General features: G+C 41.5%; 1 protein-coding gene across 2 annotated transcripts in view; it reads right to left on the bottom strand.

Annotated features, from left to right (window-relative positions):
* Positions 1–14,996, bottom strand: part of Rorb (RAR related orphan receptor B) — a 199,828-nt gene that overhangs the window by 58,032 nt on the left and 126,800 nt on the right. For both annotated transcript variants that reach the window (XM_057779305.1, XM_057779303.1), the window contains exons 3-4: positions 14,108–14,249; positions 8,066–8,467 (exon numbers count right to left, since the gene is read on the bottom strand). In XM_057779305.1, coding sequence (XP_057635288.1) covers positions 8,066–8,467; positions 14,108–14,249 — 544 coding nt within the window. The remainder of the gene's footprint in view (positions 1–8,065; positions 8,468–14,107; positions 14,250–14,996) is intronic.

Below are 14,996 nucleotides of genomic sequence, written 5' to 3'. Positions count from 1 at the left end.
TGTTTTATTTCAACAGTGCATGTCTAATTTTTGGGAAATTAGGGTTTTCTTTCTTGAAACAGTTGACAAAATTGAGAAAGAATCTATTATGAAAACATTCCATTTCAAAATTAACTTTCAAAGTAAAAGACCTCCTCTACAGAACAATCGGGAAAGAGGAGCGTGTTTAAGTGTCTACAGCTACCCAGGTTTCAGGCAGCTGTGTTCGAAGATGGGGAAGTCAAGAACAACCCCTTCCCAACTTCTAATTTATGTTTTTGAGACAGTCAATTAATCTCTTCCAGTCATGGTTCCGTCGACAGGAGAGTTTAGCCACAGTGACAGTCTCTCTGGCTTTGGGAGACAGAGTGACTGGAATCTGAGAGACTGACTGGCACATTTTGTTCCATTTGACTCATGCAAGACACATCCTACTGAGCTAAAGGGAGAGAAGGGACCACAGCTTTAAAGGCAAATGGAATTCTGGCATGAAAGACACAGACAATGGACTGCAAAATTCACCAGGATCCTTGCTGACTCCCCTTTAAGAACTGCACCTCCCCATCCTGCCCAGAGGATGGTTAGAGAACCACAGATGATGAAATCTAATTATAAAAATTGCTCAGGGCCATCATTAGGATTGATGTTTATTATCTGAATTTTGTTGACACATGGATTGATCGTTAATTTAGACAGAAGCAACCCTTCCTTCTCACTGCATATTTGGAAGTTTAGTCAATATATTTCTGACCTTTAGAAAAAAAAAAGGAATTTAGAGGTAACCTTTGGAGCCCACTTTTATATGTTAAGCGCTTATCTTAAATCTTAAAAAAGTATCTTGATTGTTTTATTAATTAGTTTAATTAGGTGGTCTAAATGCTTCTTAAGTAGTCTGGGATGAAACTGTCTAAAGTGTTCTAGAACAACCTGCTTACAAAGGAGCTAACAGTTCCTTATTTACAGAACAGGTCTCTCTAGGCTTCATATCCAGGGCTCAAGTTTAATGGTTAATTTGTTCACCTTAGTATTGGGGGCTTGTCAAAAGGAAGCTTACATCCCAAATTAAAGAAACAAAATAAAACTTTCCAATTCAACAAATTTCTCTGCACCTTGACCATCACAAAAATAAAGGCTCTTCTAGTTGGTGGATAGCCCTGTGCTAGGCTAGTGGTCCCAAAGTTACCTCCATCAACTTGATGACCAATAGGCATTTCTTGCTTCCATGGCCATGGTGGTATTTTTAACTCTAACTACCTCTTTCAAAAAATGCTTTGAGAACAGAGCAAAGTCTGCAGCACCCCAAGCAGCGGTAGAGCTAACGTCAAGGCTTGCAATCTGGTGAAAGCATGCCTTGCTGCAGCATAATACTCGAAAATGCAATTCTGCGCAGTGTTGTCAGCAAAAGTCATTTCAAAGGTTACCTTGTGGGTCCCAGCATCCCTTTCTATAAGCCAAGTTAGACCATCCTGAAATCGTTCCCTTTCCTTTCTGCAGAACATTTCATATCTATGATGACTTTTGAAATTGAGTGTATAAAATGGAATTGCCTTTCCAATAGCTTCTCAATGCTTTTTTTTTCCTTGCTGGTGGATTTAAGAATCTTATGAAGTTTTGAATCCTGAGTCAAAAAATTAATCCTAAAATAGTATCTCTAGGGGAATTTCACTGAAGATCAACTTTTCACAATTTTAACTCAAAATTGAAAAGGTGCATTAGAAGATTTCCTTACACTAGTAAATGTTAGCACATTAGGAAAGTTGTATTGAGTGGGATGAACATTTATGTGCTGTAAATAGATGTGCATGTTCATAAACGCTTGAACTGACCATGTATGTTTGTGTTGAACTGACCATATATATTTGTGTTGATTATAGTAGAGGCAAAACTTTACATTTGCTTAGAGCCTCCCTACTCTCAAAATGCTTTGTGTAGTTTCCGAATTATGGGAAATCAGTGCCCTAAGTGTGACAGCAGGTGACCTTGGCATCATCACTAGGTGATATTAGTAGTCTTTGGGTAAGGGTTTATTAAAGGATACTTAGAAAGGTGGATTTGATTGACCAATAAAAGCAGCTACAGAATCCGTTGTCCTAAGTATCATTTAAAATAATTCATGGTCATGCACCAGTTGGAATAAGTTCTAATCATGATCAGCCCCAAAGTTTGTGGCAATCAGGGAATTCTTTTATTTATTTACTTTTGAATAGAAGATTGAATGCCTGAGCTAGGCAGACATTGGGAGGTGTCTGTGAGGGTCGAAAGAACACGATGATGTTTGTGTATCACAGGGACCAAGTATGTCTCTTTCCAGGGACCGACCCAGGCAGAACTCCTCAGGAGTCAAGAACAGACATTCACTCTGTGATCAGATTTGTTTTTCCCTCAGTGCTACGGATTGCACAGTGGCTCACAAGTCCTTCCTTACCATTCTCCTATGCTCGCCCCACTGTAGTGGCTGAAACAAAGGTTACCTGTGTGCACTGCCAAAACTCTCTGGAAGGTGAGAAAACTGTGGTCCTTTGAGGTCATTTTGTGCAGTTGTCTTTCCTTTTCAGAAGGGGAGACTGAGCCTCACAAAGCCAAACATTTGGAACAAGCACACGTGAATAGTTGGTGGACCTGTGATTTCAAATCTCAGTGTATTTTTCTCTAAATGCCTGCAGACTCTGTGGCCGGAGGGAGTGGGAGAGGGGGTTAAAGGACATGTACAAGATAAGCTTCAAGGCAAGAAAGGATAAACAAGGCAGACTGGATTTTTCTTTCCGCAGAACGTTTGAATGCTTTCCTCGTTGATTTAGTGTCTGTTGGTGTTAAGGACCCACTAGACTGTTGCTCTAAATCCAACGTGACTTGTGCTTGGGCGGGTGCTACCAGAGGACATAGATATCCCACAAGCTGCAACTTATGTTCTCTGCATCGCGTCCCCACAGGAAGTTAAATAACGGCCATTACAAAATACTTAGAAAAGTCCACACGGTTAAAAGGAGCTGCTTTAAGTCCATAGCATCTACTCGGAGTTCTTAAAGTCAGCATTTGAAATGTATAGAGAAGTTTGCAAAACGAAGCACCCTGAGCAATATCCTTTGGTTGTCTCTGTAGCTTTAACAATCTGAAGGCATACATTACAGAGACTAGATGGCTTTAGGCTCATCTCGTGTCGTCTCCTCTATTCAGACTCGGTTATGTAATAGACATATCCAAAATGAGGCTTATTTCTATGTTTGTTACTTAAAACTCCAGATTCCACGAATAGGACACAAAGGGACTACGAGAAGAAATCCATTTTAACACTATGTGGGAAAAATGAGACCAGTGAGTCCATGTTTCCTTGTCTCTGTCTGGAGGGAAACTCAGCAAAATCCCAGACCCAGGGGGTAGGTGTGGAAGGCACCCTCTGCCTCAGCATTGCAGCTAGTCTAAGTACATATATGCACGTATATTCACATGCATATTATGTATGTATATTCATTCTTCTTTCTTTTGCCTTTTAAAAATCTTTGGCTCCTTAAAATTGTCTTGTCTGGAACCTTCTAGATACCTTGTCAATCATCCTTTATCTTAAATGAGCTTTTTTCAGAGTATCCCTGTAGCATCCCCCGAGCATTGGAGAACTGTGGTGGTAAGCGAAAACCAGTGGTTCCGTTTTGATTTTTTTCTGCTCACTTGCTGAGAATCCTTTGCCTAGCTTCCCTTCTCTATCACCAGCCATACAAAATTTTATTCCCGGAGACATAAGACATCCATCACGCCAGTTTGAAGTAAATTCCCAGCCAAGCCCTGTCAATACTGAAGCCTAAATATTAATTTGTGGTTGACTTCCAGCCTCTTCTTATTTTATGGCTTCTTCTTCTCCTGGGAGTTTGAAAAGCCCAGAGATAGATTTTTGAAATATTCTTTGTTGTTTCTGTTCTCTTAACTGTATTTTGCTTTTCAGCCTCAAAATTCTGAGACTAAAAAGTTTCCTGATAAAAAAATAAGAAGAGGTCTGAGTAACTGATATTCACCATCTCCCAGACCTTCTTGTCCTGGATCATTTAGGACTTAGGTTCCACTACAGCTTAAACAAATAATTTACTTGGTTTAGCATGCTGGGATTGAACAAAGGGTCTTATGCCTGCTAGGCTAGTGTCTTGCTGCTAATGGCCAGTCTATTCTATTCCAAATTGTAGTTATTTCTTTTGACATCTATCACTTAGATGGTGAGAATAGACTCCAAGTTTTGCTTATTTCTGGTGGCTGCAATATTGCAAAAAGAAATTCCTCAAAGCATGCCCAGAAGTCTATGGTAGCAAAAATCAGTTGCTTAAGTTAGAATTAAGCTTTACTGGTTAACGAACTCTGTGCCTTGGAAAGCAAGAGTTTCTGACCCTTAACCTCAACTAGAGATTTCCTCACAGGTGACCTGAAGCAAGGGTGAGGCTCCTGCTGAGACGTGTGAAAGATTTCACATTTTCTTCTCCACAGAAGCTGTTATCATCAGGATCCTTATCCTAGGAAGTGTGAGTTCCTCGGGCACCTCTGGTGAAGGGTGTGTTTGATTTGGGCTCATTCCTGACTTTGATAACATGTATAATTGACTTGATGGTTTATATGCAGTTGTTTGAAATGTTAAGCTGTAGTTCATAAATGAGTATTTACCCAAAATTTCAAAGCTGTGGGGCCTTGTTGAACACAGGCTCATCTAAAGCCTGGTTTAAAAGAAAAGATCTATTCATAAGGACTGATTTCAGCATAATGGTGGGACTACATGTTCCTTACCCTCTCAGAAACCAGAGGGAGCAATCAGAACCAGCCGCCATGAGTGATGCTCACAAATATCTTAGTGACCCAGAGTCTTGGATTCACCATTTAAACTATGGCTAAGCTCGGATTTTCTCTTTTGTCTATACAGGACTTTTTCAGTGACAACATGCCACCCACCAAGTGGTTCACATGTCTAATGATCAAGTCAAGTCAAAAGGTTAGCAGAAAACCCTGTGAACTTTATGTAATGCCACCTAGAAAGATGTCAGCAAGCATCAAGTGCCAAGCAGTGCCAATGAGCTTCTGAGTGGTTAGTCGCTTAACAGGAGAAAATATACTATAAGGTCTAAAAGAATAACTTTTGATTACTTAGACCTTGACTCAAATTTGTTCTCTGGTTTTACTAAGAATCTGACATCTAGCCTCAATGTTTTCTCCTATAAAATGGGTATACAGTCATTCATCAGTCAAACCAAGACTTCTTTAAAAATTAAAAATCAAGTATCATTTAACACAATAGGTACTTAACAAAAGGAGATTGTACTGCCTATAATAGCTAGGGATATTATGTAATAATCACAATATTGATTTTACCATGATAATGATAATTCTTAGAAATGGCAATTAATAGCTTCAGAGTTATAAATATCTACTCATTTCTCCCCCTGACATAAGATAAATGACTATTATTGGTCCAAGTTTGGAGCTAAGTCTCATAGACATAAAATAAAAGATTGCAACTTGAGTGAACCAGAGTACATCACTGTTCTCTGCTGCCTTCTTGCACAGTGATGCTGTCTGTTATGGACTTAGAGTTATAGCGACATGGATGGCAAGTTTTAGATAGCTCATTAAGACAAGGCATCTGTCACCATGCTGTGGCTTTGCAACCCCACACACCTAGATCTATGCACATGGAATGGGTTTGTGTCCACTAGGTGGCATTGCTGTTTTGACAAAATCTGAGCAGAGCCAATATTTAGGTTTAAGAATCTGTTACATTCGAGAGTACTCACAGGACACTTCTAATTTCACCCTTAAAGTCTGATGAGAATTTAGAGCACATGTAGAGATCCGTACAGACTAGTGATGTCTTGAAATAATTATGAAAAGTCCTCTTTGGGTGTCAGAGTCTCTGCGGGAAGCCCTGATGTGATGTGATGTGCAGCTATCTGGTTCTCTTCTATCAGATCATAGGAAAATAGGCTGAGGGCCAGAAAGGGAAAGTGCTTGCCCACAGAAACCCAGAGCCAATGGTTTTGTCTGCAGCATTCTTACCGTAATTTCTATTGGTGATAAGTCATAAATAAATTGTGAAAGCGTCCCTTTTGCATATGAGGCCTAAGATTGCTAAGTATTTTCCAGTTTTAATTTCATTGGAATTTAAATATATGTTTCATCCCAGTATTACACTCAAGAGCTTGTATATTAAGTGATATCTTACTTTGTTCTGACACACCCCTTTGGAAAGAGTGGGGGCCTCTGCAGACAAAGGCTCTCCCTTTGGGTTGTGAATGCAGTAAGCAGTAGGTAAATAGGTGAGCACAAGTCCGGGGAATCAGACTTCCTGAAGTGGACACTGGGCTCTGTCATGGAGTTACCATGGGCCCCTTCTGAAGCAGTGAATTGCCCCTAGGCTTCTATAAGTCCCTATTTCTGCAGTAAAATAGCATTTTATTTTGTTTTTGCTTTTTAGACTTTGATGAAATAGAAATGTTTACAAAGTATCTCTGATATAATAAGGACATGGGTAAAGATTGCAAGATAGTGGACCAATCAGAGTCCAGCTATTGGAGCCTCTTGGTTGGGATATCAACAACTTAATTTTCTGCCACATGATGAGCCACTGGAAAACAGAAATAATTAATATCTCAGGTTTATCATTGTGAGGCATTGTTTCTTCCTCAAAGACACGCCATATGCAGCCTAGAACATAGTCATAGATTTCACTGTATGTTCACAGCAAATCCAAATGAAAATAGTTGTGGGCTCCAGATACTTATTTGATGGCAACTAAGCATAGGGCTTACAAAGGTAACTACAGTGGAGACTTAGTGGGCCCTTGTCTAGTGGTGACCTTCTTATGACATTCCTGTGACCTAAAACCGTGCTTTGTCCTATTCAAAGATTAGAGAACTGGGATCAAGGAGCTCTCTGTACTCTACATTATAATCCACAGAGTCAGGATTTGAACCCAGGTTGCATGCTTCTTAGCCTGGAGGCAGTCACTCCTGCTTTTGCTCTAACTTTTCCATGGTGAGGTGGACATGTAGCTCTGCTACCTGGGAGAGAATTGTATTAAGAGAGTTTGCTACTGTTCTTCTGGCAGTTCCTTAATGAGATTAACCCAGTCAACATTCCTTAGACTGTGGAGTTTTTAACAGGATGAACAAAATTACGGCAGACCGGAAGGGGGCTTGCCTGGGACGGGGACACTTCTGAGATCATGCCCTAAGAGGTCAAAAGTCATCATAGTTGAAAGCTGTCCAGGAGTAACTTGATACTCTGTATTGCATAGCCTTCAAGACCACAGTCATTATTGCTATGATTCAGAATCCCACGTAGAATTCATGTGTGTGCATGCACACGTGTGTGTGTCCACATTTGTATGTACAGGCATGTGGGACAACATTGGCTGTTGCTTCTCAGGAGTTGTTCACCTTGTTGTTTTGAGACAAGCTCTCTTTCTGGCCAAGATCTCAAATAATCTAGGCTGGTCAACAAGCCCAGGAGTCTGCCTTGCCTACCTCCTCAGTGCTGAGATATTAAGTGGGGTACCAAGTTTTTAAAAACATGGACTCTGGGGTGTAAACTCAAATTCTTGTGTGTGAACTCTCTCCCTCGAATACCCATGTCAAATTCCTGAATTAGACTTGCGAAAACCCTTAGCTGTCTTCTGGACTTCCTGCTGCACCATATAAAGTGGGAAGCTGGGGTTCTTTGTGCTTAGGGTGCGCCTACAGCAGTCTTTGAGAACCATTTATTGTATTACTGCATACTCTGTCCCCTTCTCTTGAATAGCATTGCTTTGGAAAGCTAGGAAATATCCTTGCTCCCACCAACAATATTTTTCCTTCTATAAGAAACCAAATTCACCAGAGAGCATCCGTTCTTTCCTTATAGATTGCGCCTTTCTTATTTCTTCCTTCTTCCTTCACTCAACTCTTATGGAGCAAGGGGATTGGGACAGTTGTTAGAGTATAAACCAATTTCATTTTCTCAGTAGAAACCAGGTATGCATCAGTTCATTTAGGGCTGTGAAGATGCCTTTCGTAAGCAGGACTAAGGCAGCTTCAAGGGGGAAACCTTCCATAAATAAAACTCAGAGAAGACTCAGACTTACCGATCTCAGTCATTGTTATCCCAGGAGCTAACTGCCCATTGTTGAAAGAGCTATAGGTAAACAAGTTGGGTACGGATGTGAGGTCATAGATAGGTTCTTGCTTTATCTGTTTGATTCCAGTCATGTCCAGTCCTGATTGATCGGGAGATGGCTGACCAGAATCTATGTTGTAATATCCTTCGGATTTCGGCAAGTCAATGACGTGCCCGTTGGCGTAGGTGCCGCCGGGCTCGGTGTTCAGGTTGCTGAGACCGTTACTGATGCTGCTGCTGTACACCCTGGCAAGGGCCTCTGCCTCCCCACTCTGCTGTTGCCGCTGCTCCTGCAGCCGTTGCTGGTGCTTCTGCACCTCAGCATACAGGCTGTCACGCTGCTTCTTGGACATTCTCCCGAACTTTACAGCTAGGATAGAGAGAAGAGCAAAAGACAGCAGTGTGGTTATCATTATCTTAGCCATTTCACTCTAAGGGACCTGGGTGGTTGTCCCATCAGTAGCATACAGGCAAATCCCCATGGCTGCAAACCGGGGCTTCACTCTTACATTCTGCATTTAGGGAAACATTGCATTTGGAGGGTGTGTTGCTTTGCATTGCGTTGTTGTCCAGTGTGTTGCCCAGCTTTCTGCCATTGTAGCTGATAACCGAGATGAGCAGGTTAAAAGTAGAGAAGGTTTCTTTGTGGCTCACAGTGTTAATGGCTTTTGTGCCAGTGGCACAGCAGGACACTATGCTAGAGAATGTGTGGTGGAGCAATTCAACCCAAGCAAGCCGAAGAGAGGAAAAGGAAGGGGCTGAGGTCCCAGTATTTTCTTCAGAGGGACACTCCCTAATGACCTAAGGCCTCCTCCAGGCCTCACCCTCTAAAGGTTCTACAGCCTTTTAGCAATGCCAACCTGGGTTCCATACTCCTTAATGGGCCCCTTAGGAGTACTTTCAATATTCAAATAGTAACAGTAAGCTAGGAAGAAATGTAAAAATGTGTATTGTTTGTCACTGCCATGACATTACAGATGTATTCACCCCTCTCTGTCTCTCCCTCTCTTTCTCTCTCTCCATTTGTTGATAGCATATACAAAACCAAAATAATGAACCTTATGAGACTAGCAAAGGTTTCCTGCTATTAAAATGGCCTCTGTAATCAATATTGACTTTCTTCCCTATCGTTAGGACTGCCAGGCCCTTGGAAAGAAACCCGTTGTTTCAGTTTGGGACATCTTTTATTGGTAAGAACAAGGATGCAGGTGGTGTTAAAACCTCATCAGTTGCTGCCATTTTGGATTTTGGAACAAATGATAAGAAGCTTTGGATGGTGGCATTTGTATGCATTCGGGGCAAGTGATCCAGCAAGAGCGACTTTCCTCATTATCCCAGCTCGAAGGTTTATTCTGCCCATTTCTTGCAACCAAATCCTCAGGCATTTTAATGGAAACCGAGGGAGAGGCTCCGCAAGTGTCTGGGAGTAATATAAAAAGACTTTCACCCCCGTGCACAGCTTTCTGATTTGTGGAACACAACCTCCCTAACTGATATGGATAGTGACTTCTTCCTCACAAGCCGTCAACCTTTCTTTTAGCATGCTAAACTGCTTGGTTCAAGTCATTTTGCATTCTGCTCATCTGAGTTTCTGATTTTTTTTCCTTTGGTGGTGGTGCCAATTTCCTCATGTTTTGTTGATGTCAGGACCTCAGAGGGTGTAGAAAGAAGGGAGACAAGTGTAGAAACAGATCAAGATTCAATCATGAGCGTTGGAGTTTTTTCTAAAAACCTCGACACACAGGAAGTGCTTGCAGGCTCTCAGCTCAGAGGGTCCACAGGGGAGGCCTGCATTGCAAGGATGCTTCCATTCACTCCCTATAGCATCTATCCAAATTCCTCTTCCTCTTGCATTGGGAATGATGCTATCAAATCTTATCTGAGTATGGATTGTTCAAAATGGAGACCACACTTTCTAGCCCTAATTACTGAGCAATTTGACTGTGTGATTAAGTCCTGGATAACAGGGTGTGCAGGGTGACAGAGTGTTTAGATATTCCTAGGTAGAGTGGCATGTTCTCTCTTTGCCTGCCAGATTGAGGCTGTGGCTGGCTGGACTTGAACTCCCCCCATCTCTTCCTCTTTCTTCTTACTCCTTAATCTTTCTAAAAGAAAATTCGTGAACTCTGGCTTTTCAATGCTCCCTAAATAGGAAGATGAAGCGGTAGTTATCCTGTAGTTTTTCTCAATGAAGAGAAACAATCCAATTAACTACTAGCAAACACCTCTTGCCCTCTCGGTTGTCGCTTTTACCGGGTCTAGAATTGGTTTGGACCCTTGTGTTGCATTTAACTCGCTGTGTAGACACTGTTGTCCTTACACTCTGCTTCTTCTCGGATTTTTTTTTTCTTTTTGAGTGTAGTGACATTTCAGCTAGACCACAGACAGCAGAAGTCTACCGAATGGTTAGGGAAACTTTTCCTCGTGCTTTTATGTTATGTCATTACAAATAATTTACATATTGCTCTCTAGAGGAAGATGCCATTTTATAAGGAAAATTAAATAATATTGAACATTGACTCAGGAGGACTGTGTCCCAAGAAAGTGGTATTCACCTTCTCTGTTGCTGACTTTGCATATGCATTTACGTCAGCTTTGGTGGCTCTAATGACAGCTCTAGTCTTCTCTATACAAGAACAAATTCTATTGCATAAGATTAAAATTTTGCAGTAATTTTATAGAATAGTGTGCATTCACAGGTTTGAATCTTAGGAATTAAAAATCAAGAGTGAGTCATAACATCAGAACTGCCTTTAAAATACCTGCCATTTAACCCTCAAGTCTATGAACTTTGAGGTAGAGTGATTGTATTAATGACCCTGATTCCCTTTCCTTGCACCCTTTCACATTCTGCATGCCTATTCCCAATTCCCCTTTATTCTGTGCCGGCGTGATGCCCAGCCCTGGACTCCCAGGCACATGAACTGCCTAGGTCAATGGGTTATTGACAAATGTGTTATAAGCAGAGACTTGAAAAGGGCCTGTTTGACTGGGCACCTCACCACACAAGGGCATGCCTGAACTAGATTGCTGAACAACAGGGTATGCGAAGCTGATTCAGGCCTCTTCTATCACCCAAGCAAGGTCATCTACCATCAGCAGGGTCACAGACTGCCCTGCCGCCAAAGCACGCCTCCATGTGCTGTTGACCATAGTCCTTGTAATTAGAGCTAATGATGTTGGAAAAGTATGTTGCCAAGGGCTCCGCTGTAATTGTCTGACGACTCAACGGAGAAATGTATATCTGTTGCACGAGGCTGGCTTGTCAGGTGACAGAGCAATTGGAATTAGCTAGAAAGAGGCCACAGCTTGGAATCTGCAGGCTTTGTCTTAAATCAAAGACTTTCACAGACAATGACTACAGAACTACGCCAGTACAAGTTTTTCATTTATTTCAGAAAAATGTTTCAGTTTTATATCTTCTCCTGCAATAAAGCTGGCCGTCTACTCCGGAGGGGAAAATGTACAGTACACCACGAAAACACACCAACTGAACTTCTCTGCCATAGAAACATTTCCTGGCTATTATCTGCAGACTCCTTGATGTATTCAAAGTTCCACTTCAACAAAGGCCACCACTGTTATATTTTCAAGCATTTGCATGCTTTTCATCACTCCTCATGGGTGAGCACAGCACATATTTTAGCCGTTTGTCTCTTACAAACCTGATTTCTTCTGCTAATGACATTCGTTTCAGTCTAGAGACAGCTTCTTGCGAAACTACCATGGTTTAAGAGAACCAGCATGAGTCTGTACACCTTGCAACTGATCCTTAAATATTCGGGATGACGACATCAATACCCAGTACATACAAAGGACACTTCTGTGTAGGAGGGTCGGAAATCATGTCACTTTTGTTTACGGTGTGGGAGTCTAAGTACAACAGAAGGTTTCAGGGTGACTAGAAATTAAAAGTCATTGCTCCATTGAAGATTTTTAGTTCCTGCTGCAGGAGGGTTGAGCAGGTGTTTTTGAGACTCCAGCTATGTAACCATCACCTGTGACTCTGGGGTCATTTGGAAACGGTAGTGTCTTACTGTCTCTAAGTCTCCATGTCTCTAGGTTTCTACCTCCTTTGTGCTAGTTAAACTGGTCCTGGTTTAACTCTTTTAGCACTGGAGATGAGCTAACACCTTTAGGGATCCAAACTTTGTATGAGAAGTCTGACTCATTCGATTAGTTTTAAATTCTCTCTCATGTCAGCCCTTAGACAAACTCTAGGTGTAGAATGTAGCTTCTTCCATGGTAGTATGTCAGTGACTATTGAGCACTTTCACTGAAGAAATGCGACTAAAGTCCTGAATGTTGACTTTTAGTTGAAAGTTAAATCATTTAGTGATATGTGTCACCTGACCCAGTTCTGGATAGAACATTTTCCTGTGAAGCTTGTCTATGCACAGGGCATCACCAGTGTTTTCATAGGGGTTTTCATCTATGAGAACATACTTTATATACTTAAAAATTATAAATTAAATTAACTTTTAATCTTCTAAATTTTTGCATTGTAAATTTTGGGCTGTTTACTTTTGGGGTTGTGTGGTCTAATATCTTCATATTGATATTAAGCATTTCTTTACAAATACTTATGCTGAAGATTGATTGGTAGAGTCCAGTTAACAGAAAAACAGAAGCCAGACATGGGACATGTATTTATAGTCCAGTTAACAGAAAAACAGAAGCCAGACATGGGACATGTATTTATAATCCTAGCACAAGGCAGGAAGACCATCCTTGTCTACACAGTGAGTCCAAAGCCAGCCAGGACAATAGACTGGGACTCTATTTCAATAAGCAAGCAACCAACCAAAATACCAAACAAACAAAGAGAATATACACCAGGAAGGGCAAGATTCAAGATACTTGCTCCAGGGATAGGAAGCCAATGGTGTGAATGGTAAGGCATTTTTACCAGCAGCCATCATGTTCCAGTGACCAGATGAGGTGAGGCAAGAGCCAGCCATAACTGGCAGACAGATAATGCGTTTACCAAAGTGAAGATACTACTGTATCATTGAGGGAGACATGAGCACATCTTACCCTGGTTCCTGCACTGCTGCTAAAGCACTGAGTCAGGGGTTTCTGCGTCAGTAGATAGGAAGGATATTTAATCAGCGGAGGTTAATGCTGCATCGTTCATTCTCAAGTTCTAATTGGACAAAGTGAAAAACCATAGCTGCAGAACTTTAGGGTTATTCAGTGCCATATGCTGCCATCACTTCCTGGGACAGGTAAGACCCCATCAGCCCTGGTGCTAGTGGGATAGGTCCAGGATACAAGGTTATTTATAACATACTATAGGGCTATAAGAAAGCTGGGGCCAATGTTCACAGTATAAGGATGTTCATGAATGACCAAAAATGGAAAAAAGCGGCAAAATTCTTTATTTACCATGCTTGAATTTTTCACCTTGTATCACAAATCTAAGCAATTGGTTGTGTGTGGAGGAGGAACACACGCTCTGTCATCTGAGTGGAAACACAGGACGCCGAATGCATCTGTACTCGCCATCATGGCTCAGAATAGTCCAGGTCTCTTACTGGGTATCTATGAACAGCCAGTGAACTGCCTCCCTTCCCATGGAGACATGTTCTGCTCCTAGTATCTCCATACACTTGTGTACGTCAGATAGTTCTGGCAGACGAATGGTTTCTCTTCCTTCACCTAGAGCTTTCTGACTTTAGTCCTGAAAGTCTCACATCGCAGGAAAGCTTTCTTTCCCAGGAAATGTGGCCACGTAGCCATTTACTATCTATCCTCACCTGGACTTCACTTCACCTAGATAGCGTAGGCTGCTCTGCAAATCCCCACCACCGTCCTTTCTCTTCTTATTTCTCAGGCAATTCTGTATTTGATTATGTTCCCACTTTACTTCTTAATTCACAACCAGCACTCTGCTTCTCTTTTCTTCATATTCCCAATTCCCTGAGTTAAAACCTCTTTCAGTGGCTTGAATAGCCTCTAGCCAAACATCCATCTGAAACCTCTAAGAAACAGGAAGGCAGAGGCTTACCATCTCTTGACATTCCTAGGGCAAGACACTTCTGCAGTCGGCAGTGTTGGCAGCGGTTCCTGTTGGTTCTGTCAATTAAACAGTTTCTCTGCCTTGGGCAGGAGTAAGAGGCATTGTTCTGCTGGCTCCTCCTGAAGAATCCCTAGAGAGGAAAAGAGAAAGCGAGGGCAGGAGACTCAGAAAGGGCAGCATTAGCATATACACTGAGAGGCTTTCTGCACCAAGTACAGCTGGGCTGAATCCTTCAAAAGTTTTGACTGCTTCTTGGAGCACTTATGGATGGTTCTGAGCAGAAGATATGTGCATATTTATGGACATGTGGCAGTATTTTTCTTCAGTTCATTCATTCATTCATTCATTCATTCAACCATTCAATGTTTACTGAAAGAATTTCTTTGAAGATAAGAAGGTTTTGCCCCAAAGGAACAACAGAAATAGAGCGTCAAAGAGGCATGTCACTGCTAAACCTAGGAGGAAAAAGTCTGATGGGGACATGGGCCTGGGCTTGAACTAAGGCTGTGGGTCTTGGTAGGAGGCACAGCATCAAGGAATGTAGGCTCAAGGTTAGATCCATTTTTGTCCCACATTCTAAAATGTATTTTTCCAAATCTGAAAAAAAAATCAAATTGTTCAGAAAATATCAATTTTTTTTTTGAGGCAGAGTTTCACCATGCAACTTTGGTATCCCTGGCTGCCCTAGAACTGGCTTTATGTATCAGGTTGGTTTTGAATTCACAGAGATATCTCTGCCTTGCCTCTTCCTCCACAGTACTGGGATTACGCACTATCACATGGGCAGAAAGTTGTTTTTGAAACACACAGTGTATTTTATCATAAATCACATTTTGAGTCAAAGAAACACTAAATACAATTTCTTCCATATAAAACA

The sequence above is a fragment of the Chionomys nivalis genome, chromosome 8, assembly GCF_950005125.1.
Source record: "Chionomys nivalis chromosome 8, mChiNiv1.1, whole genome shotgun sequence".
Taxonomy (NCBI): Eukaryota; Metazoa; Chordata; class Mammalia; order Rodentia; family Cricetidae; genus Chionomys; species Chionomys nivalis.
This window is presented reverse-complemented; position numbering and strand designations above follow the sequence as displayed.